Consider the following 24219-nt stretch of genomic DNA (forward strand, 5'->3'; position numbering starts at 1 on the left):
AAGGAAGAAGTCAATCTATCACTATTTGCAGATGATACGATCGTATACTTAAGCGACCCTAAAAACTCTACTAGAGAACTACTACAGCTGATAAACAACTTCAGCAAAGTGTCTGGCTACAAAACCAACCCAAGCAAATCAGTAGCCTTTATATATTCAAAGGATAAGCAGACTGAGAAAGAAATAAGGGAAATGACCCCGTTCACAATAGCTACAAACAGCATAAAGTATCTTGGGGTGACTCTAACCCAACAAGTGAAAGACCTATATGACAAGAACTTCAGATCTCTGAAGAAGGAAATCGAAGATCTCAGAATATGGAAAAACCTTCCATGTTCATGGATTGGCAAGATTAATATAGTTAAAATGGCCATCTTGCCAAAGGCAATCTATAGATTCAATGCTATTCCCATAAAAATCCCAACCCAGTTCATAGAGCTAGAATGAGAAATTCTCAAATTCATCTGGAATAACAAAAAACCCAGGATAGCTAAAACTATTCTCAACAGTAAAAGAACTTCAGGGGGATTCAATATCCCAGACTTTAAACTCTACTACAGAGCAATAGTGATAAAAACTGCATGGTATTGGTACAATATCAGGCAAGCAGATCAATGGAATAGGATTGAAGATCCAGAAATGAACCAACACACCTATGGTCACTTGGTCTTCGACAAAGGAACTGAAAGTATCCAGTGGAAACAAGATAGTCTTTTCAACAAATGGTGCTGGTTCAATTGGAGGTCAGCATGCAGAAGAATGCGCATCAATCCATTCTTATCTCCTTGTACCAAGCTTAACTCCAAATAGATCAAGGACCTCCACATAAAACCTGACACACTGAAAGTAATCGAAAAGAAACTGGGGAAGACCCTGGAGGACATGGGCACAGGGAAAAATTCCTGAATAGAACACCAATAGCTTATGCTCTAAGATCAAGAATTGACAAATGGGACCTCATAAAACCACAAAGTTTCTGTAAGGCAAAGGACACCGTCAAAAGGACAAAACGTCAACCAACAGACTGGGAAAGGATCTTCACCAACCCTAAATCCGACAGAGCGCTAATATCTAATATATACAAAGAACTCAAGAAAGTAGAACTCAGAGAAACAAATAACCCCATTAAAAAGTGGCGTATGGAGCTAAACAAAGAATTTTCACATGAAGAACTTCAGAGAGCTGAGAAACACCTTAAGAAATGTTCAACATCATTAATCATTAGGGAAATGCAAATCAAAACAACCCTGAGATTTCACCTCACACCAGTCAGAATGGCTAAGGCCAAAAACTCAGGAGACATCAGGTGTTGGCAAGGATGTGGAGAAAGAGGAACACTCCTCCACTGCTGCTGGGATTGCAAGATGGTGCAACCACTTTGGAAATCAGTCTGGCGGTTCCTCAGAAAACTGGGCATGTCACCTCCTGAGGACTCTGTTATACCACTCCTGGGCATTTATCCAGAGGATTCTTCAGCATGCAGTAAGGACACATGCTCCACTATGTTCATAGCAGCCCTATTTGTAGTAGCCAGAAGCTGGAAAGAACCTAGGTGTCCTTCAATGGAGGAATGGATACAAAAAATGTGGTATATTTACACAATGGAGTACTACTCAGCCATTAGAAACAATGAATTCGTGATATTCTTAGACAAATGGATGGAGCTATAGAACGTCATTCATTGAGTATTTTTGCATTGATATTCATAAGCAAAATTGTTCTAATGTTCTCTTTCTTGGATCTTTGTGTGGTTTTGGTGTCAGTAAAATTGTGGCTTCACAGAAGGAGTTGGGTGGTGTTTCTTCTGTTTTTACTTTGTGGAATAGTTTGAAGCATATTGGTGTTAGGTTTTCCTTGAATATCTGATAGAATTCTGTACTAAAACCATCTGGTCCTATTTATTTTTTGGTTGGGAGAATGTCATTGACCACTTCTATTTATTTAGGGGTTATGGGATTGTTTAGGTGGTCTATCTGATCCTGATTTAGCTTTGGTAGTTGGTATCTGTCTAGGAAATTGTCCATTTCATCCAGATTTTCCAGTTGTATTGAGTATAGGATTTTGTAGTAGGATGTGATAATTTTTTGAATTTCCCCAGTTTCTGTTGTTCTTTCTCCCCTTTCATTTCTGATTTTGTTAATTTGGATACTGTCTCTGTGCCCTCTGGGTAGTTTGGCTAAAAAATTATCTATCTTGTTGATTTTCTCAAAGAACCAGGTTTGGTTTTGTTGATTCTTTGTATAGTTCTTTTTGTTTCTACTTGCTTGATTTCAGCTGTGAGTTTGATGATTTCCTGCCTTCTACTCCTCTTGGGCAAATTAGCTTCTTTATGTTCTAAAGCTGTTAAGCTGCTAGTGTATGCTCTCTCCAGTTTCTTTTTGGAGGCACTGAAAGCTATGCGTTTTCCTCTTACCACTGCTTTCATTGTTTCACATAAATATGAGTATGTTGTGCCTTCATTTTCATTAAATTCTAAAAAGGTTTTGATTTCTTTCCTTATTTCTTCCTTGACCAAGGTATCATTGAATAGAGCATTGTTCAGCTTCTATATGTATGTGGGCTTTCTGTTGTCTTTGTTGCTATTGAAGACCACTCTTACTCCATAGTGATCTGATAGGAAGCATGGAATTAGTTAAATCAGCTTATAGCTGTTGAGGTCTTTTTTGTGACTAGTTATATGGTCAGTTTTGGAGATGTTACCATGAGGTGCTGAGAAGAAGGTATATTCTTTTGATTTAGTATGAAATGTTCTATAGATACCTATTAAATCCATTTGGTCCAAAACTTCTGTTAGTTTCACTGTGTCTCTGTTTAGTTTGTGTTTCCTGGATTTGTCTATTGAGGAGAGTGGAGTGTTGAAGTCACCCACAATTATTGTGTGAGGTGCGATGTTTGCTTTAAGCTTTAGTAAAGTTTCTTTTATGAACGAGAGTGCCCTTTTATATAGAGCATAGATTTTCAGAATTGAGACTTCTTCCTGATAGATTTTTCCTTTGATGAGTACAAAGTGTCCTTCTGAATATTTTTTGATGACTTTTGGTTGAAAGTCTATTTTATTGGATATTAGAATGGTTACTCCAACTAGTTTCCTGGGAGTATTTGCTTGGAAAACTGTTTTCCAGCCTTTTACTTCGAGGTAGTGTTTGTGTTTGACACTGAGATGCATTTCACGTATGGAGCAAAATGCTGGGTCTTTTTTATGTATCCAGTCTGTTAGTCTATGTCTTTTTATTGTGGAATTGAGTCCATTGATGTTACAAGATGTTAAGGAATAATGATTGTTGCTTCCTTCTATTTTTGATGTAATTTTAATGTTTTAAAAGACCACTACCATCTTCTCGAGATGAGATTTTTAGATCTGAATCTTGCTTTTTAGATGTGTTGGGGTATCCAGGGCTTGCTGTGATGGGAGAACTGGGTTCTCATGCTGCTGAGTAGCATTGATGTCTATTGCTTATGTTTTTGTTCTTGCTTCTCACCATCTGATTATCTCTGCTGTTAACTGACCTTGCTGTCTCTGGCACCTCTCTCTTTTATGATCCTGGGTATGTTGAGCCTCCTTGGGTCAGACTGTCTCTGTGTATGAGAAGGTATCTAGAGTGCCTGATCTGTGTACCTTGCTGTGTCAAAACTCCTTGTGGTCAAGCTGTCTCTGGTTGTGGCTGTGGTGTGTGTGTGTGTGTGTGTGTGTGTTTGTATGGTTGGAGCACAGCATCTACTTCTGGGAGAAGATTTGAACGAGAAGGTATATTTTTCTCCAGCTGGCAGGGAGTTCCTGCTTCCTCTGAGCCCTGGGGGGTATCCCAAGTAGGCAAGATATTCGTGGTGAGGGTTTGGGCCTCACTTGTAATCTAGGGTGTATCAGAATTCCTGGAGGTCAAGCTATCTCTGGATGTGGCTGGGCTGGGGGAGCAGAGCACAGGTGTATGTAGATTTTTAGTGTTAGGAAAAAGGGACATTTTTTTTTGAGACAGGGTTTCTCTGTATAGCCCTGGCTATCCTGGAACTCACTCTGAAGATCAGGCTTACCTCAAATTCAGAAATCAGCCTACTTTTGCCTCCCAAAATGCTTACAGGGGATTACAGGCATGTGCAACCACTGCCTGGCTTAGAAGGAAAAATTTTAATCAAAAAATTGGCATATAAATTGGGAATTTCTGGTTGTGCCATGAAATGCAGACTCATGTGATGTTTAGCTGAAGCAGACTCATGATGTTTGGCTGAGGCAAGATCCATGAGAGGATACATGATGTTTGGAGAGAGTATGATAAGACAATGATGGAGTGGTTGCAGAGCTAGTTGTGAAATGCTTTGTTGGTTGTGCATCTTAGTTGATCTTCTCTTTTTTGAAAGTGGCATAGAAGAGAACTACTGCCATTCTAGCAGGTCCTGGTCACTTTCACTGGTTTGGACTGATTCAGTGGAGGCCTTGCAGTTTCTACTGGATCTGGCCACTACTAACACTGCTGACCTGCACTGCTAGTATCCTGACAATGGAGACTGGAATCACTCTAACAAAACTATTTCTAAAAAGGTCAATATATGTTTGTTCTATTTACCATCTTTTCTTCCTTATCTTTGGACAATGGGCTGGATATGAGTTTAAAAAAATTGAGAAACCTTACTGAAGTAGGTTTTGTAAAATCTAAGAATACAGTAGCCTCTGTATTGTTGGTTACAGAGCTCAAGCTTAAGATATAGGCTATGATTCCATTGATTTTGAAAACTAAACTCCAATTCAGTATATTAGTTTATAATTCTTCTCGTCTTAGTGAAGCAATAATTTTGAAATTGGAATTTCTCTCTTCCTCCAATGAGAATGTTACAATTCTCCTATAAGAATACAACCAGAGGGGAAGGGCTTTTGTTTTAAACAGCTGCTCCCCTGATGGAAGACTCAAGGTTTTAGAAGAAAATGGCTATGGGCCTTTAAAAAATGACTCACATTTCACTCTAAAGTCAATGTGATCAATTTCTTTTTCATAGAAATAAAAATAATTTTCTAAAAATCCTTTTTAATGCAGTATAGTCTGTCCATAGCTTCTTTTCCCTATTAGGGGGAAAAAGAAAGGAAAGGAGAGGCTCCTCTCCACCTGCCTACTTTCCCATCTCTACATAATTTTTTCTCTCTCATTAGTAAACAGACAACTACAATCAAAACAAAAACACCACCAACAAAAATAAACCATAATAGAACAAAACTAACAGAAAAATGATATGAAGAAGAAGCACATTAAAGATATGCAAAGAGAGAGACACATATTAACACACAGAGAAATCCCATAAAAACATAAACGCAAAAAGTATAACATGTAAACAAAATACATGTAAAGTTAAAAAATATCCCCAGACAACGCATTATGAGAATAAACCTTCCAAAAATACCATTGAGTTTTGTGTTGTCCATCGACTGCTCAGTATTTTGCCTGCCACAAAGTGTGTTTATTTCCCAAGTGAGAGTGTTGGAGAAAACATTTTTTCCATGGATGTGGTTATTTATCTGAGATGGCTTTTGGTTTAAGGATGGGGGTGTGTTCCCACTTCCCTTCTCAGAGTTGGGATGCCTGCTCTCTGTCTTAGACCTTTGAAGATTCTTTCATGCTGCCATAGTCTTGGTGAGTTTATACATCGTTCCAGTCAAGTTGTGTTTAGAAGGCCTTGTTTCCCTAGTGTCCTCCATCTTCACTGGCTCTTAGAGTCATTCTACCTTCTTTTCCAACGAGTTTATATGAATTTTCAGTGACATTGCCCAGGGAGATGACACTTCTGAATGTATGCCAAGATTGATGCTCTTTATAGTACTTCTTTAATTTGTCACGCTGCTAGCCTCAGACCACAAACTATTGACAGTGACTGTGAGGTCAATTTAAAAAGTATGGAGTGTGAATCATAGTATTCAAGATGTGTTACTCCTGGGATTTATATTCTCTTTCACATGAAACATATGATTTTTCATTTCTATTACTTTCTTCTTAAATAATGTTGGTTCTCTTTCTTTCAGGACACAAATGTAATGATATGTCTGACTTCTGTCCTGAATGATAAAAAAGAGTTTCCCCACCCTGAGAAGTTTGACCCTGGTCATTTTCTGGATGAAAGAGGCAATTTCAAGAAGAGTGACTACTTTATGGCTTTCTCAGCAGGCAAGCAAGCTCTGTATCTGTTTGTGTTAGGGCCCAGTTAATGTGCAAAGAGCTATGCACATGGACATCTGTGGATTGCATGAATAGCTATTTTCATGAGGCCAGAGTTACAAATCACAATGCAAAACTGCTTCTCATTGATTTAATGGCTCCACCCACTAATTCTACTGAGCTTCTCAAGCTCTCTTTCTGGAGGAAATTTTATTCTACTGAGGCCTTTCTGTACCCAGAGGAGCCAGGTCACTGTAAAACCCTTACACGTAGTGTCTGAGTCATTGCTTTCCTATGTGAAGAGACACCATGAGCATGTCAAATTTTATAAAAGAAAACATTTAATTGGGGCTGGTTTACAGTTTCAGAGGTTTAGTCAATAATTCTCATGGAAGGACTCATGGCAGTATGCAGGTAGACATATGCTGGAGAGGTAGCAGAGATTTCTACGTCTGGATTGGCAGGCAGCAGGCAGAGAGAGAAAATGGTATTGTTTTAAGTATTTGAATGCTAAAAGGCCACTGCCAGTGGCATACTTCTTCAAACAATGACACACAACTTCAGCAAGGCCACATCTTCTATCCTTATCAAGTAATGCCATGCCCTAATGAACAAACATTCAAATATGAGTCTATGAGAATCATTTCTACTTAAACAACCATGTTCTACTTTCTGGTCCCTTAGGCTTGTATTCATATAGTAATATAAAAGGACATTCAGTCCTATCTCAAAAGTCCCCACAGTCTATAATGTCTCAACACTGTCTGAAGTCCAAGTTCAAAGACTCTTTGGAGACTCATTGCAACATTTTAACTGGAATTCTCTGTAAGATCCATATACAAATGCATATCACATACTACAATGGACAGTGGCACAGGATATCAATTATCATTACAAAATGGAGGAAAAAGAGCATTGTAAGGAAGTACTGTACCAAAGCAAGAGAGGAAAAAATAAACTAGCTGGTCAAAATCCAAATTCTCTATCTCCATGTCTGATTTCAAAGTGCTCTTCAGATCTCCAAATCCTTACTGCTTTGTTGTTCACAACATACTTCTTTCTCTTGGGCTGTTTGCACAAGAGAAACCTGATAACAGCTTTCCTTGGCAGCTAAGCCATGATTCTAACATCTCCTACACCTTCGGGTCTCCAATGAAATCCAGGATTCACAGTTACAACTTCACATAGTGTCCTTTTTGGGCCTCCATGCAGGAACATACCTTGATTTCATTTTTTTGAATGTCTTAAGGTTGGCTGTTCTATATTTAGCTCTGTACATCAGGTTGTTCTTGAAAGCAGAGATTTGCCTGCCTTTGCATTCCTAGTGCTAATATTAAAGGCATGACAATACATGCCTAGCTACAAGATATTTTTCAATAAAATACTTTTAGACTTTGGAGCCTAGGAGGGTAATGTCTTGTCCTGAGGAATTTAGGATGCATATATGGAATAATAAGTGTGAGCAGAATCTATTATATAAATGTATGAAATTTCCAATTAATAAGTTAGTGTGTTTGAGACTAAACACATCTACATATGAGTAATACCAAATGTACTCAGTAGGTTCTCCTTATGTATTCATAATGTTTATATAAATGTTTTAACAAGAATAATCAAATGGGCATGGTGGCACATGACTTTATTCCCAGCACTCTAGAATCAGAGACAGGTGGATCTCTGTATGGAAAAAGCTAGCACTGTGTACACATCAAGTTGCAGAACAGTCAGGGCTGTTACATAGAGACATTCTGGCTTGAAAAATTAAAGAACAATTAAAATAGTCATGAATTTTAGAATGACTGGACAGAAGGTTTAGGAGTCATAGAAGGAAGGGGTAAAATGATGTAACTATACTACTCGTTTATGAAATAATATTAAAATAAAAAACAAAAAAACCCCAAAAGATGCTCTAACAGGTAATTAAAACACATGCTCCACTATGTTCATAGCAGCCTTATTTATAACAGCCAGAAGCTGGAAAGAACCCAGATGTCCCTCAATAAACAAATGAATACAGAAAATGTGGTACATTTATATAATGGAGTACTACTCAGCTATTAAAAACAATGACTTCATGAAATTCACAGGCAAATGGATGGAACTAGAAAATCATCCTGATAAGTGATTATTAGTCTGAAAGCTCTGAATACCCAAAATATAATTCACAGACCACATGAAACTCAAGAAGAATGAGAACCAAAGTGTGGATGCTTCGGTCCTTCTTAGAAGGGGAAACAAAATACTCACGGGAGGATATACAGAGACAAAGTGTGGACTAAAGACTTAAGGAAAGGCCATCCAGAGATTGTCCCATTTGGGGATCCATCCCATATACAGACACCAAACCCAGACACTATTGAAGAAGACAAAAAGTGCTTGCTGACAGGAGCCTGATATAGTAGCATTCTCCTGAGAATCTGTGTCAGAACCTGACAAATACAAAGGCAGATGCTTGTAGCCAACCATAGGGATGACCCCCAGGAACCCAATGGAGGAGTTAGAGAAAGGACTGAAGAAGTTGAAGGGCTTTCCAACCCCATAGGAAGAACAACAATATCAGCTAAACAGATCCCCAGAGTTCCCAGGGACTAAACCATCAACTAAAGAGTACACACAGAGGGAACCATGGTTCTAGCCACTTATGTAGCAGAGAATTGCCTTGTTGGACATCAACGGGAGGAGAGGCCCTTGGTCCAGTGAAGGCTTGATGCCCCAGTGTAGGGGAATGCCAGGGTGGGGAGGCAGGAGTGGGTGTGTGGGTGGAAGAACACCCTCATAAAAGAAGGGGGAGGGAGAGTGGGATAGGGGGTTTTGAGAGGGGAAACCCAGAAAGGGTACAGCATTTGAAATGTAAATAAACAAAATATCCAATAATAATAATAATAATAATAATAATAATAGCAATGAAGATTTAAAAAGAGAAAAGACCTGTAGTCTCTATTTACCTTGACCCCCAAGATCTCTTAGTCACTTATCCACCTACCTCAAAGCATAGAAGAGTTGTTTTGAACCCCCCTGATATACCCAAGGATTTGGCCTCAATGAGATAAGATGTGCTTAACCCTCGAGAGACTTGAGGCACCAGGGAGTAGGGATGCCTGGTGTGTGTGTGTGTGTGTGTGTGTGTGTGTGTGTGTGTGTGTGAACATCCTTTTGGAGACAGTGGGGAGGAGGAATGGGGTGAGGAACTGTAGGAGGGTGGACTGGGAGACTGGCCTGTAAAAAATAAAAGTAATTTAAAAAAGAAGAAAATAATTTTATTCTGAGGAATGGAAGGAAAGGAATCAGGACAATGCAAAAATGCTACTTGCTGTTAGGTAATTAGTTTAGGTTAATGAGTCATCCATTAACATATATTCTAAGTTTGTTAATGCCAAATCAGAATTCAATGACTAAACAGTTGTCATGTCACTTTTAGGAAGAAGAGCCTGTATTGGAGAAGGTCTGGCTCGCATGGAGATGTTTTTAATTTTGACCAACATTTTACAGCATTTTACTTTAAAACCTCTGGTCAATCCAGAGGACATTGACACCACCCCAGTTCAATCTGGTCTACTGTCTTTGCCTCCATCCTATGAGATCTGCTTCATTCCAATCTAAAACTAAGTAGTCTTTCACATAGGTGACTGAGACCCTGCTTTTAACTGTGAGCAAATGGGTCTTTTCTGTCTCATGTACGTGCATCCTTGAGTCCTTCCAGAATGGCAGTGATGTTACTTTTGAACTATCCTAAATTTCTCTTAACCCTTTATGAATCAGTTTCTGTTCTCACATATGAAAATTAAACTCCTGTTTCAGCATAAAATTTTGCGGCTGTGGTGTGTGTCAGATCATTAGCTATGTTTTCATTTCAATGCATTCTAACTGTAAAGTGTGTTATAAATCTCATGTCTTTTTTTTTTTTTAGTAAAAGTTAGCAACCATTTTGAAGAAAACTAATTAACTATGGAACTCATTCATTATTTCCTGTGTCATTATCTGGGAGAATAATCTCTCAGTGATGTGTCATGTGTACATTTTGTCTTTCCTTCTTTTTTTTATTAGATATATTCTTTATTTACATTTCAAATGATTTCCCCTTTCCTGGGTCCCCCTCCCTGAAAGTCCCATAAGCCTTCTTCCCTCTCCCTGTTCTCCAATCAACCCCTTCCCACTTCCCTGTCCTGGTTTCCCCTACACTGCTGCATTGAGCCTTTCCAGGACCAGCGGCCTCTCCTTCCTTCTTCTTTGGCATCATTTGATATGTGAATTGTTTCCTGGGTATCCCAAGCTTCTGGGCTAATATCCACTTATCAGTGAGTGCATACCATGTGTGTTCTTTTGTGATTGAGTTACCTCACTTAGGATGATATTTTCCAGTTCCACCCATTTGTCTAAGAATTTCATGAATTCACTTTTGTTAGGTGCAATGTGTGCTTTGAGCTTTAGTAAAGTTTCTTTTATGAATGAGGGTGCCCTTGCATTTGGTGCATAGATGTTCAGAATTGAAAGTTCTTCTTGGTGGATTTTTCCTTTGGCCAGCAAGAAGTGTCCCTCAGTGTTCCTCTCTTTTGATGACTTTAGGTTGAAAGTCAATTTTATCTGATATTAGAATGGCTACTCTGGCTCGTTTCCCGAGACCATTGGCTTGTAAAATTGTCTTCCAGCCTTTTACTCTAAGGTAGTTTTTGTCTTTGACATTAGGTGTTTCCTGTATGCAGCAAAATGTAGGGTCCTGTTTCCGTATCCAGTCTGTTAGTCTATGTCTTTTTATTGGGGAGTTGAGTCCATTGATGTTAAGGGATATTAAGGCATAGAGATTATTACTTCCTGTCATTTTTGGCGTTATTTTTATATTTGAGTGATTATCTTCTTTTGGGTTTGATGAAGGAAGGTTCCTATCTTACTTTTTCCAGGGTGTAGTTTCCCTCCTTGTATTGGAGTTTTCCTCCTATTATTCTTTGTAGAGCTGGGTTTGTGGAAAGATATTGCGTAAATTTGGTTTTGTCATGGAATGTCTTGGTTTCTCCATCTATTGTGATTGAGAGTTTTGCTGGGTATAGTAGTCTTGGCTGACATTTGTGTTCTCTTAGAGTCTGCATAAGATCTGCCCAGGATCTTCTAGCTTTCATGGTCTCTGGTGAGAAATCTGGTGTGATTCTGATAGGTCTTCCTTTATATGTTACTTGGCCTTTTTCTCTTACTGCCTTTAATATTCTTTCTTTGTTTAGTGCATTTGGGGTTTTAATTATTATGTGGCGAGAGGTATTTCTGCTCAGATCCAGTCTGTTTGGAGTTCTGTAGGCTTCTTATATATTCATAGGTATCTCTCTCTTTAAGTTGGGAAAGTTTTCTTCCATAATTTTGTTAAAGATATTTGCTGGCCCTTTCAGTTGTAAATTTTCACTCTCATCTATACCTGTAATCCTTAGGTTTGGTCTTCTCATTGTATCCTGGATTTCCTGGATGTTCTGGGATACAAGCTTTTTGCATTTTGCATTTTCTTTGACTGTTGAGTCAATGGTTTCTATGGTATCTTCGGCATCTGAAATTCTTTCTTCCATCTCTTGTATTCTGTTGTTTATATTTGCATCTATGGCCCCTGATTTCTTCTCAAGGTTTTCTATCTCCAAAGTTGTCTCCCTTTGTGATTTCTTAGTTGTTTCTACTTCTGTTTTGCTCAGTTCCATCATTTGTTTGTTTGTGTTTTCCTGTAATTCTTTAAGAGATTTTTGTGTTTCCTCTTTCATGACATCTGCCTCTTGACTCAAGTTCTCCTGCATTTCTTTAAGTTTTTCTTGCGTTTCTTCTTTATTGGCTTCTATCTCTTGAGCCTTATTCTCCTGCATTTCTTTAAGTGATTTTTCTGTTTCCATTATATGGGCTTCTAGCTTATTCACGTTCCCCTGTATTTCTTTAAGAGATTCATTTATGTCCTTTTTGTGTTCTTCTAGCAGCATCATGATCAGTGATTTTAAATCCAAATCTTGTTTCTCTGGTGTGTTGGCATAACCAGGACTTGCTGATGTTGGAGAGTTTGGTTCAGATGCTGCCATATTGCCTAGATTTCTGTTAGTAGCGTTCCTGCGTTTGCCCTTTGCCATCTTGTTCTCTGGAGTTAGTTGGTATTGTCCCTGGCTGGTGTTTGGGCCTCCTGAGGGGCTCTGGGGCTATTACTGCAACACTATATGGCTGGGTTTCCCCTGTAGCAGATTGCTGATGTGCTGTCTTCCTCTTGGGTGCCCTTGCAGCTCTTGTGTGCTTTGCCCCAGATTGTGTCTGTGAACCAGATGGAGCCCGTTTGCACCTTTAGGGAGTGCTGATGGTGTATGCTGCTGGGACCTTTTCTGCCTGCTCATCACTCTGCTGGGCAGCTGATCTCCCAACCGGGTTGGTGCACACAAGGCTAGCTTGGCTGCTCAGGCCCTGGGTCCAGGTAAAAGCCTGGGAGGCCAAGGTCCAAGCAAAGTTCCCCTAGGGCTATGACTGTTAATTGGGTCTGTCAGGTGGCCAGGATGGCGGGTGTGTGTGCTCACGCCCCCTGAAAGTGCTGGGAGAGTCTGCTGGGCTAACAACCTCCTGGGCGGGTTGACACACAGATGGCCCACCAAGCCGCCCAGTTCTTGGGGTCAGTACAGGGCCTGTTGGTGCCTAGATCCCCGCTTTGTTAGCCTCAGGCTATGCCTGTTACCAGCTTTGCCTGCTAGAGCTCTCTGGCATCCTGTAGGCAAAATGGCAGCGTGCGCACCAGCCCGGGCAAAAAAACCTCCTGGCTGGGTTGGCACCCCGATGGCCGCCCCGAACATAGACCCCCGCGATGTTGGCCTCGGGTTATGTTTATGTACCTCAGTCTGTCTGATCTCTCTGGAGTCCGAAACCAAGATGGAGGTGAGTCTCTCCCGACTGGTGGGAGGCAGAGTTCTGGAGTGGCTTCTGTGCGGTGAAAGGCACCGTATATCTGCAGCTGCTTGCAGCCGGGCATTTTTTAATAGCTGAGTAGTATTCCATACTGTAAATATACCACATTTTCTGTATCTATTCTTCCTTCCTTCTGTGTTCTTTCCAGCTTCTGGTTATTAAAAATAAGGCTGCTATGAACACAGTGGAGCATGTGTCCTTATTACATGCTGGGGAATCTTCTGGGTACATGCCCAGGAGTGGTACAACGAGTTTGTCCAGTAGTATCATGCCTAGTTTTCTGAGGAACTGCCAGATTGATTTCCAGAGTGGGTGTACCAACTTGCAATCGCACCAGCAATGGAATAGTGTTCCTCTTTCTCCACATCCTTGCCAGCACCTGTTTTCTCCTGAGTTTTTGATCTTACTCATTCTGACTTGTATGAGGGGAAATTTCAGGGTTGTTTTGATTTGCATTTTCTGATGACTAAGGATATTGAACATTTCTTTAGGTGCTTCTCAGCCATTCGATATTCCTCAGGTGAAAAGTCTTTGTTTAGCTTGGCACCCCATTTTTAATAGAGTTATTTGGCTCTCTGGAGTCTAACTTCTTGAGTTTTTTGTATATCTTGGTTGCCTTTCCTTCATAATTTATTGAAATATGTTTATACATAGATTTCTTTATGCACACCATTATTTATTTAAAGGCACAGGCAGATGGATGTGTATGCACACAGTGAGGTAAGAAGGAAAGATCTTGCATGTCAAGTGAAGTAACATGACATAAATCTTGAAGTTTCCAGTTTTCAAGAATATCATTCTCTTATCTTCTTCCAGAGCTACCACTCCACATTCCATGTATGATTGCATATAGCTTCTATACACGAACAATACTATGTGCATATGTGGGTTTAAAGTTAACTATAATGTGCTATTTGTAGCGCATATTATACATTATCTAGTCAGACTCCTACCCTAATTCTCTGCCTGTCAGTCACCTCAATACAAACCTAGTATTGGTGAGGCCTATCTTTTCCTCTCTGCACTCCATCTCCTGGGCCACAGTTCTGCCTGCATCCTTGAAGATCTGTTGCCACATGATACAAAGTGCAATCCTAGAGGCCTGCTATCATCAAGGATTACCAGCTCTAACTGTAGTCCCATAATACTGCTACTATCAGGGACTACCAGGCTGACAAATCTATGGACAACCAGATGTTTGAAGACCAGTGTAAGAACATAATCAACAAAAGCCAGTGTACCACCAGAATACTGCTATCATACTACACCAAGCTCTGGATATACTGACACACCTGAAGCACAAGAAAGTGACCTGAAATCTAATCTTATTAAAATGATAGATGTCTTTAAAGAGGAAACAAATAATTCTCTTAAAGAAATACAGTAAAGTACCCTCAAACACATAGAGGAAATGAAAATATGTAAGGAAATACAAAAATATACAATACAAAATGAATAAAACTGTTCAAGACCCAAAAATGGAAAGATAAGCAATAAAGAAACAAAGACTGAGGCAATCCTAGAGACAGAAAACCTAGGAAGGAGGACAGAAACTATAGATGTAAACACCACCAACAGAATACAAGAGATGGAAAAATGCAAAAATTTAAAAGATTTCTAACATTGAACATCTAGGAAATCTGAGATAGTATAAAAAGAACAAACCTAAGAATAGTAGAAATAGCTCTAAGGCTGAGAAAATGTCTTCAACAAATCATAGAAGAACATTTCCCTAACCTAAAGAAAGAAATGTCCATAAGTGTACAAGAAGGTTACAGAACACAATATAAATTGGAATAGAAAAGAAAGTTTTCCTGCCATATTTTAATGAAATCAATAATGTATAGACCAAATAAAGAACACTAAAAGGTGGAAGGGAAAATGGCCAAGTAATATATAAAGGCAAACATATTAGAATTATACCTGACTTCTCAACAGAGAGTCTAAAGTCCAGAAGGGCCTGGACTGATGTCTTTCAGACCCTAAGAGATAACAGATGACAGCCTAGACTACTATAAACAACAAAGCTTTCTTTTTCTTTTTTTTTTATTGAAAGGGGAAGCAAAAACACTTTGTGATAAAATTAAAGATTTGCGTGGAAAATATTTTACATAAACACATTAAAATTGACAACATTCATGAAAAATTAAAGAGTAAAGTTGCAGACATGTAAAACATTGCTACATTAATTGAAATATATAAAAGAAATATTTTATTATAGAATTGAAGATTTACATGGAAAATATTTCTGATGAAATTGTAGAAAATGTAGAAAAGTATGTTAGAATTGAAGATTATCACGGAAAATTTTATATAGATATGGTAATGGTAGGCATAAAAGTATTCATAAGTTGATTGAAAGTGGAATTATAAGCATTTTCTGATAAACTTGAAGATTTACATGGAAAATATTTCTGATAAAATTTAAGAAATATATAGAAAAGCATGTTAAAATTAAAGATTATCATGGAAATTATACAGATAATTTGATACACATAAAGATAATCCTAAGTTGATTGAAGGTGGAATTATAAACATTTTCAGTTAAATTGATTATTTAGGTAGAAATTATTTCTGGTAAAATTCAAGAAATCTATAGAGAAGCACATTAAAATTGATTATTTCATCTAAAAATTTACATATAAAATGGTAGATATAAAATTCTTTCTAAATTAACAGAAGGTAGAATTAGAAACATTTGTGATAAAATCAAAGATTTACATTGTAAACATTTCTGATAAAATAGAGGAAATATATAGAAAGACATTAAAATTGAAGGTTATCTTGAAAAAAAATGCAGATAAAATGATAGACATAAAAAAGCATTACCAAATTAATTAAAAGGGGAATCACAAACATTTTCTGATAAAATCAAAGATTCACATGAGAAATATTTCATTAGTCTATGTCTTTTTATTAGGGGGTTGATTGAGTCCATTGTTGTTAAGAGATATTAGGGAATAGTGATTGTTGCTTCCTGTTATTTTTGATGCTATTTTTATGTTTGTGTGGGTGTCTTCTTTTAGGTTTGTTGGAAGAAGATTACTTTCTTGCTTTTTCTAGGGTGTAGTTTTCCTCCATGTGTTGGCATTTTCCATCAATTATCCTTTGTAGAGCTGGATTTGTGGAGAGATATTGTGTAAATTTGGTTTTATCATGGAATATCTTGGTTTTTCCATCTATGATGCTTGATAGTTTTGCTGGGTATACTAGCCTGGGCTGGCATTTGTGTTCTGTTTGGGTCTGTATGAGGTCTTCCCAGGATTTTCTAGCTTTCATCGTCTCTGGTGAGAAGTCTGGTATAATTCTGATTAGTCTACCTTTATAAGTTCCTTGCCCTTTCCCCTTACTGCTTTTAATATTCTTTCTTTGTTTAGTGAATTTGGTGTTTTGATTATTATGTGTCAGGAGGAATTTCTGTTTTGGTTCAGTCTGTTTGGTGTTCTGAAGGCTTCTTGTAGATTCATTGGCATCTCATGTGTTAGGGAAGTTTTCTTCTACAATTTTGTTGAAGATATTTACTGGGCCTTTAAGTTGTAAATCCTCACTCTCATCTATACCTATAATCCTTAGGTTTGGTCTTCTCATTGTATCCTGGAGTTCCTGGATGTTTGGGGTTACCAGCTTTATGCATTTTGCAAATTTTTTGGGTATAGAATAGAGTTTATTCAGGGCAGGCGATGGGAGATAATGGGGTAGTGGAGGCAGAGAAAGGCAGAGAGAAGAGAGAGAGAGAGAGAGAGAGAGAGAGAGAGAGAGAGAGAGAGAGAGAGAGAGAGAGAGACCACATGGAGAGAGGGGGAGGGGAGGAGAGCCCAAGAGGAGCAGAGAGGAGAGAATGCCAAGAGGCAAGAGTGATGAGAGAGAGCCATTTTGCATTTTCTTTGACTGGTTGAGTCAATGTTTTATATGGTATCTTCAACACCCAAGGTTCTTTCTTCTATCTCTTGTATTCTGTTGTTGATGCTTGCATTTGTGACTCCTGAATTCTTTCCAAGGTTTTCTGTTTCCAGAGATGTCTCACTTTGTGATTTCTTTATTGTTTCTATTTCTACTTTTAGATCCTGGATGGTTTTATTCAGTTCCTTCACTTGATTGTTTGTGTTTTCCTGTAATTGTTTAAGGGATTTTTGTGTTTCTTCTTTAAGGGCTTCTGCCTGTTGACCTATGATCTCCTGTATTTCTTTAAGGGGTTTTTGTGTTTCTTCTTTAAGGGCTTTTACCTGTGTTGACCAATGTTCTCCTGTATTTATTTAAGGGAGTTATTTAAGTCTTTCTTGAAGCCTTCTATCAGCATCATGAGAAATGATTTTAAATCCAACTCTTGCTTTTCTGGTGTGTTGGGGTATGTGGGATTTGCTGTGGTTGGAGAACTGGGTTTTCATGTTGCCATGTGGCCTTGGTTTCTGTTGGTACATTTCTTGTGCTTGGCTTTTGCCATCTGGTTTTCTCTGGTGCTTCTTGGGATTGTTGTTTCTGGCTGGAGTTTGTTTCTTCTGTGGGCCTATGCCCTCGCCTGTGGAGGTTTTCAACAGGGGGCCCTAGGGGAGAATGGCAGAGAAAGAGAGACAGTAGATGCGAAGAACAAGGCCAAGACCAACTTTGGTCAAGGCCCCCAAAACTGTATTTTCTCAGGGAATTTGTACAGGCTAGGGAAGAAGTGAGCAAGTGGGATTTTCCATGCAGCCCAGGTATTCTGCCAAGGTGAATCTCTGGCATCTGTAAGATGTTTTCTTCTTCTGGCAGGGTGCATTGACCACCTGATTTCTCCAAGGTCTGTAGCTGAGGAGAAGTCAAAACCTAAGCCTATCTTTAAAATGAACCCTAAATATAAAGTAAGGTCAGTTTGGCTCCTGGCATCTCCTCCCTTTTTATTTAATTTTTGTGAGGCCAACAAGAATGTGGCCATCAATAGGTCTCATTGATGCATGCGTGGGCATTAACTAAAAAGGGGGGAAGCATTGACCTGATGCCTCTCATGGGGAACAGAGGATTGTTCTTTCCACATCTTAGGTGGCTCTTGGTGTCTTTTGGAGGGGCAGAGCCTAACTTGGTGGGAGACACCCACATAATGTAGAGTGGTCCGAGGACTGACACCAACCCCTATGCAGATTGGGTGTGCTTCTCGGGGGACTCAGAAGTGGACAATCAGGTCCTCCCCCTGCAATGCCTTGCTCTACACCACTTGCAGGTGCCCCCTCCAAGTTTACGCCATGCTGAACCAGTGTGCATAGTTCTGAGTTGCTATGCATCCCCCGTGGGGGCAATGTTATTGCATGGGTCAATCAGGCCTCTGTCATCCAAATCAAGTTGATGATAATGTACCTGTATGGTTTTGAATGTCACAGAGTCAACCCGTTGTCTAATAAATTCTATACATAAGCAAAGGCCCAACAAGGGGCATCAGGAGGGAAAACATGCCACCAATCAGTGGCAGCTCTAGAAAATTTCTGTCTCTGAAGATCTTCACTCAGCTTATGGAGTTTATGCACCTGTAATTCTATTAGGCCAGATTCATTAACATAATAGCAACATTTTTTTCTTAAGAAAAGGGCAGGTTCCATCCTTCTTTGCTGTTAGAATGTCTAAGGCACATCAATTCTGCAAGGCAACTTGGGCAATTTGCCTTTGCAGGGAAGCCAGAGATTCAGCAGAAGCTTCTATAGCTAATTGAAATTGTTTAGCTAACTTAGTGGTGACTATAATAGAATGTCCCAATGATCCACCTGCCAATCCAGCAGCAACTACAGAGGTAGTCAGGGAAAGGCCGATTACAAAGGGCAAAAATAATGCATGTTTCACTCTTCTGAAATGTCCAGAAGACATCAAAATCTGAAGGGGAATGTTGAGTCTGCAGATGTCTGTAGTGTCACCATTAGCAGGAGGTGTCTAAAGGTGTCAAGGACCGTGGCTGTTTTCAATGATCAGCATCTCCCTTTAACTACTCTGGCAGCTAGCATGCTTCTTCAGCATCCTGCAGAAAAACCACAAACATACCCTCTTCCCTACACTCAAGAGAGTTTCTTGGCATTGAAATTTTAAGATTTTTGTGGTGTACGGAAATATGATTTTCCTCTCTTTTATTTATTAAATATTCTTTTAAAGTTCTATGGGCCTGTTCCACAATATCTTGTCCTTGAGGATTATAAGGAATCTCAGTAATATGACTAATATTAAATTGTTAACAAAACATCTCAAATGACTGTAATAGTCAGTTACAATATTTGTTTTAATCTTATTTGAAACACCGAGTAGAGAAAAACAACATAGGCAATGACTAGTTTTAGTTTTACTTGCTTCTCCTGTTAAAACAGTTGTAAATAGAAAGCTTGAAAAGCTGTCAATAATCATATGTATATTTAAAAATTTTTTTTTAAAAATCAGAAATATGAGTTACATCTATTTGTCTTGATTAGGTATGAGTCTTTAAGGTTAAAACTATTATATGGTACATGAAGAAATTGAGGACACTGAGGACAAGTCTTTATAATTTGATTTATATATTTTTTAGAAATATCAAATTATTGTCTTAAGCTATTATTATTTTGATGATGTAAAGACTGAGATCATGGAGGTTGCCAGCCACCATCTTGCGCAGGCAGCTCAACCAGGTACAAAGAGGGCACCAGAGTGAAGGATTGCCCAGGACACAGCCTGCCTTGGTTCCTTCCACACCAGGGAGCTGGGCAGCTCTACAGCTGCATGGGCACGCATCCTGCAGGGAGTGTCTGACCTGCAGAGGGTCCCGCAGTTAGACAGAGCCCCATGGTCCGAGGTCACCAGCCAACATCCTGGCTCTGGCAGCTCAGCCAAGGAAGTGCCTGACCTGCAGGGAGTCCAGCAATTAGACAGAGCCCAAGTTCTGAGGTATCCACCATCTTGGCGTTGGCACCTCAGCCAGCTCAGCCAGGGGAACGCCTGAACTGCAGGGAGTCCTGAGGTTAGACAAAACTCTGTGGTCCATGATCACCACCATCTTGGCTCCTGTGACCAAGCAGCCAGCTCAGCCAGAGACCTTTGCCACATCTGACACGGGGAAGATCCCACAACCTTATACTCTCTAGAGAACCGGCAGGAGCAGGTTAATCACCACTGTCCCTTTCCATTGGATGTGGTAGACCTGTGACACATCTGACATGGGGAAGATCCTACTTCCTGAAACTCACTCAAGTACAGACAGGAGCAGGGTATTTGGTAGAAGGGGGGCATTTGAGAACCAGCATCAGCAGAGCATTTGAACCCAGCAACAAGCCCTATCCTGAGCTGTTGGCCTTACAGAGTGATCAGCTCTTGAAGGGGGTCCACAGGTGTCCACCATTTTTACTACTGGGTGGACCAGACAGGCAACACCAGGTACACAGAGACAACCTGAGTATAGCATTGCTTGGAGCAGGACACACTAGGGCTTTAATGAAATGAAAGAGTAGGGCAGCACATCAGCAAACTGTGTCATCCAGCAGTGCGGAAATAGCCTCATAGGCCCACAGGAGGTTCAAGCACTAGCCAATGACTGCTGTCACTAACCTACTAACGTCAGAGATAATTGGATGGCAAAAGGCAAATGCAGGAACATTACTAATAGAAATCAAGGCAATACAGCAGCATCTGAACCCAATTCCCCAACAACAGCAAGTCTAGGATACCCCAACACACCAGAAAAACAAGATTTGGATTTAAAATCATTGCTCTTGATATAGTTAGAGGAACACAAAAAGGACATAAATAAAGCTCTTAAAGAAATACAGGGAAACATGAATAAGTTAGAGGCCCTTACAATGGAAACACAAAAATCACTTAAAGAAATTCAGGAGAAGAGGGGTCAAAAGATACAAGCCAATAAAGAGGAAACACAAAAATCACTTAAAGAAATAGAGGAGAAATTGAGTCAACAGGCAGAAGTTATGAAAGAGGTGAAAGTTATGAAATATATACAAAAATATATTAAAGAAATACAAGAAAATACAAAGAAGCAAGTGAAGGAACTGAGCAAAAGTATCCAGGATCTAAAAACAGAAACTGGAAGCAATCCTACTAAAATCAGGGACTAGACAAAGATGCCCTCTCTCTCCATATCTTTTTAATATAGTACTTGAAGTTCTAGCTAGATCAGTTAGACAACATAAGGAGATCAAAGGGATACAAATTGGAAAGGAAGAAGTCAAACTATTACTATTTGCAGATGATATGATAGTATACTTAAGTGACCCACAAAACTCCACCATAGAACTTCTACAGATGATAACTTCAGCAATGTGGCTGGGTATAAAAGCAACTCAAGCAAATCAGTAACCTTCCTATACGAAAGGATAAATAGGCTGAGAAAGAAATTAGGGAAATGACATCCTTCACAATAGCCACCAACAATATAAAGTATCTTGGTGTGACGCTAACCAAACAAATGAAAGATCTGTATGAGAAGAACTTCAGGTCTCTGAAGAAGGAAATTGAAGAAGACCTCAGAAAATGGAAAAATCTTCCATGCTCATGGATTGACTGGATTAATATAGTAAAAATGTCTATTTTACCAAAAGCAATCTACAAATTCAATGCAATCCCCATCATAACCCCAACTCAGTTCTTCATAGAGTTAGAAAGAGCAATTCTTAAATTCATCTGGAATAACAAAAAACCCAGGAGAGCTAAAACTATTCTCAATAGTAAAAGAACTTCTGGGGAATCAGTATCCAGGACTTCAAGCAATATTACAGAGCAATAGTGCTAAAAACTGCATGGTATTGGCACAGTGACAGGCAAGTGGACCAATGGAATAGAATCGAAGACCCAGAAATGAATCCACACACCTATGGTCACTTGATCTTCAACAAAGTAGCCAAAAACATCCAGTGGAAAAAATATAGCCTTTTCAACAAATGGTGGTGGTTCAACTGAAGGTCAGCATGCAGAAGAATGCGAATTGATCCATTCTTATCTCCTTGTACTAAACTCAACTCCAAGTGGATCAAGGAACTCCATGTAAAACCAGACACATGGAAACTAATAGAAAAACCTGGGGAAAACCCTTGAGGAAATGGGCACAGGGAAAAGTTCCTGAACAGAACACCAATAGCTTATGCTCTAAGATTAAGAATTGACAAATGTATCCACTCTTCTGTTGACGGATACCTGGGTTCTTTCCAGCATCTGGCAATTATAAATAGGGCTGCTATGAACATAGTAGAACATGTATCCTTATTACATGGTGGGGAGTCTTCTGGGTATATGCCCAGGAGTGGTATAGCAGGATCTTCTGGAAGTGAGGTGCCCAGTTTTCGGAGGAACCGCCAGACTGATTTCCAGAGTGGTTGTACCAATTTGCAACCCCACCAGCAGTGGAGGAGTGTTCCTCTTTCTCCACACCCTCTCCAACACCTGCTGTCTCCTGAATTTTTAATCTTAGCCATTTTGACTGGTGTAAGATGAAATCTCAGGGATGTTTTGATTTGCATTTCCCTAATGACTAATGAAGTTGAGCATTTTTAAAGATGCTTCTCCGCCATCCGAAGTTCTTCAGGTAAATTCATGAAATTCTTAGGCAAATGGATGGAGCTAGAGAACATCATACTAAGTGAGGTAACCCAGACTCAAAAGGTGAATCATGGTATGCACTTACTAATAAGTGGATATTAACCTAGAAAACTGGAATACCCAAAACATAATCCACACATCAAATGAGATACAAGAAGAAAGGAGGAGTGGCCCCTGGTTCTGGAAAGACTCAGTGAAGCAGTATTCGACAAAACCAGAACGGGGAAGTGGGAAGGGGTGGGTGGGAGGACAGGGGAAGAGAAGGGGGCTTACGGGACTTTCGGGGAGTGGGGGGCTAGAAAAGGGGAAATCATTTGAAATGTAAATAAATTATATCGAATAAAAAAAATTAAAAAAAACAAAACAAAAAAAAAACAAAAAAAAAAAAAGAGAAAGAAAAAAAAAAAGAATTGACAAATGGGACCTCATAAAATTACAAAGTTTCTGTAAGGCAAAGGACACTGTCAAAAGGACAAATCGGCAACTAACAAATTGGGAAAAGATCTTCACCAACCCTACATCTGATAGAGGGCTAATATCCAATATATACAAAGAACTCAAGAAGTTAGACTCCAGGGAACCAAATAACCCTATTAAAAATGGGGTACAGATCTAAACAAAGAATTTTCACCTGAAGAAATTTGGAGGGCCGAGAGGCACCTTAAGAAGTGCTCAACATCATTAGACATTAGGGAAATGCAAATCAAAACAACCCTGAGATTTCACCTCATACCAGTCAGAATGGCTAAGGTTAAAAACTCAGGAGACAGCAGGTGTTGGCGAGGATGTGGAGAAAGAGGAACACTTCTCCACTGCTGGTGGAATTGCAAGATGGTACAACAACTATGAAAATCAGTCTGGCATTTCCTCAGAAAACTGGACATGACACCTCTGGAGGACCCTGCTATACCTCTCCTGGGCATATACCCAGAGGATTCACTGGCATGCAATAAGGACACATGCTCCACTATGTTCATAGCAGCCTTATTTATAATAGCCAGAAGCTGGAAAGAACCCAGATGTCTCTCAATGGAGGAATGGATACAGAAAATATGGTATATTTACACAATGTAATACTACACTGCAATTAAAAACAATGAATTCCTGAAATTTTTAGACAAATGGTTGGAACTGGAAAATATCATCCTAAGTGAGGTAACCCAATCACAAGAGAATACTCATGGAATGCAACCACTGATAAATGGATATTAATTAGCCCAGAAGCTCGGAATACCCAAGACTTAATTAGCATATCAAATGACTCCCATGAAGAAGTAAGGAGAGGGCCCTGACCCTGGAAAGGTTAGATCCAGCATTGTAGGGGAGTGAGTACCAGGACAGAGAAAAAGGAGGGAGGTGATTGGAGAATGGGGTGGAGAGAAGAGGGCTTATGGGACATATGGGGAGAGGGGATCTGGGAAAGGGGAAAGCATTTGGAATGTAAACAAAGAATTTAGAAAAAAAAAGAATCCACAAATGGGACCTCATAAAATTACAAAGTTTTTGCAAGGCAAAGGACACTGTCAAGTGGACAAAATGGCAACCAACAAATTAAGAAAGGATCTTTACCAACCCAACATCTGACAGAGGGATAATAGTCAAGAATTACAAAGAACTCAAGAAGTTAGTCTCCAGAGAGCCAAATAACCCTATTAAAAATGGG

The 24219-nt window shown here is 39.4% G+C and overlaps 1 protein-coding gene across 4 annotated transcripts in view; it reads left to right on the forward strand.

Moving 5' to 3' along the window:
- LOC127676809 (cytochrome P450 2C70-like) overlaps positions 1–9734 on the forward strand; it is an 84257-nt gene extending 74523 nt beyond the window's left edge. For 3 of the 4 annotated variants that reach the window (XM_052172317.1, XM_052172320.1, XM_052172319.1), the window contains 2 exons: positions 6002–6147; positions 9557–9734. In XM_052172317.1, coding sequence (XP_052028277.1) covers positions 6002–6147; positions 9557–9734 — 324 coding nt within the window. Of the gene's footprint in view, positions 1–6001; positions 6148–9552 lie in introns of all 4 variants that reach the window. The other variant, XM_052172318.1, reaches the window with a different exon arrangement.
- The last annotated feature ends 14485 nt before the right edge of the window (positions 9735–24219 follow it).

This window comes from Apodemus sylvaticus, chromosome 1 (genome assembly GCF_947179515.1).
Source record: "Apodemus sylvaticus chromosome 1, mApoSyl1.1, whole genome shotgun sequence".
NCBI lineage: Eukaryota > Metazoa > Chordata > Mammalia > Rodentia > Muridae > Apodemus > Apodemus sylvaticus.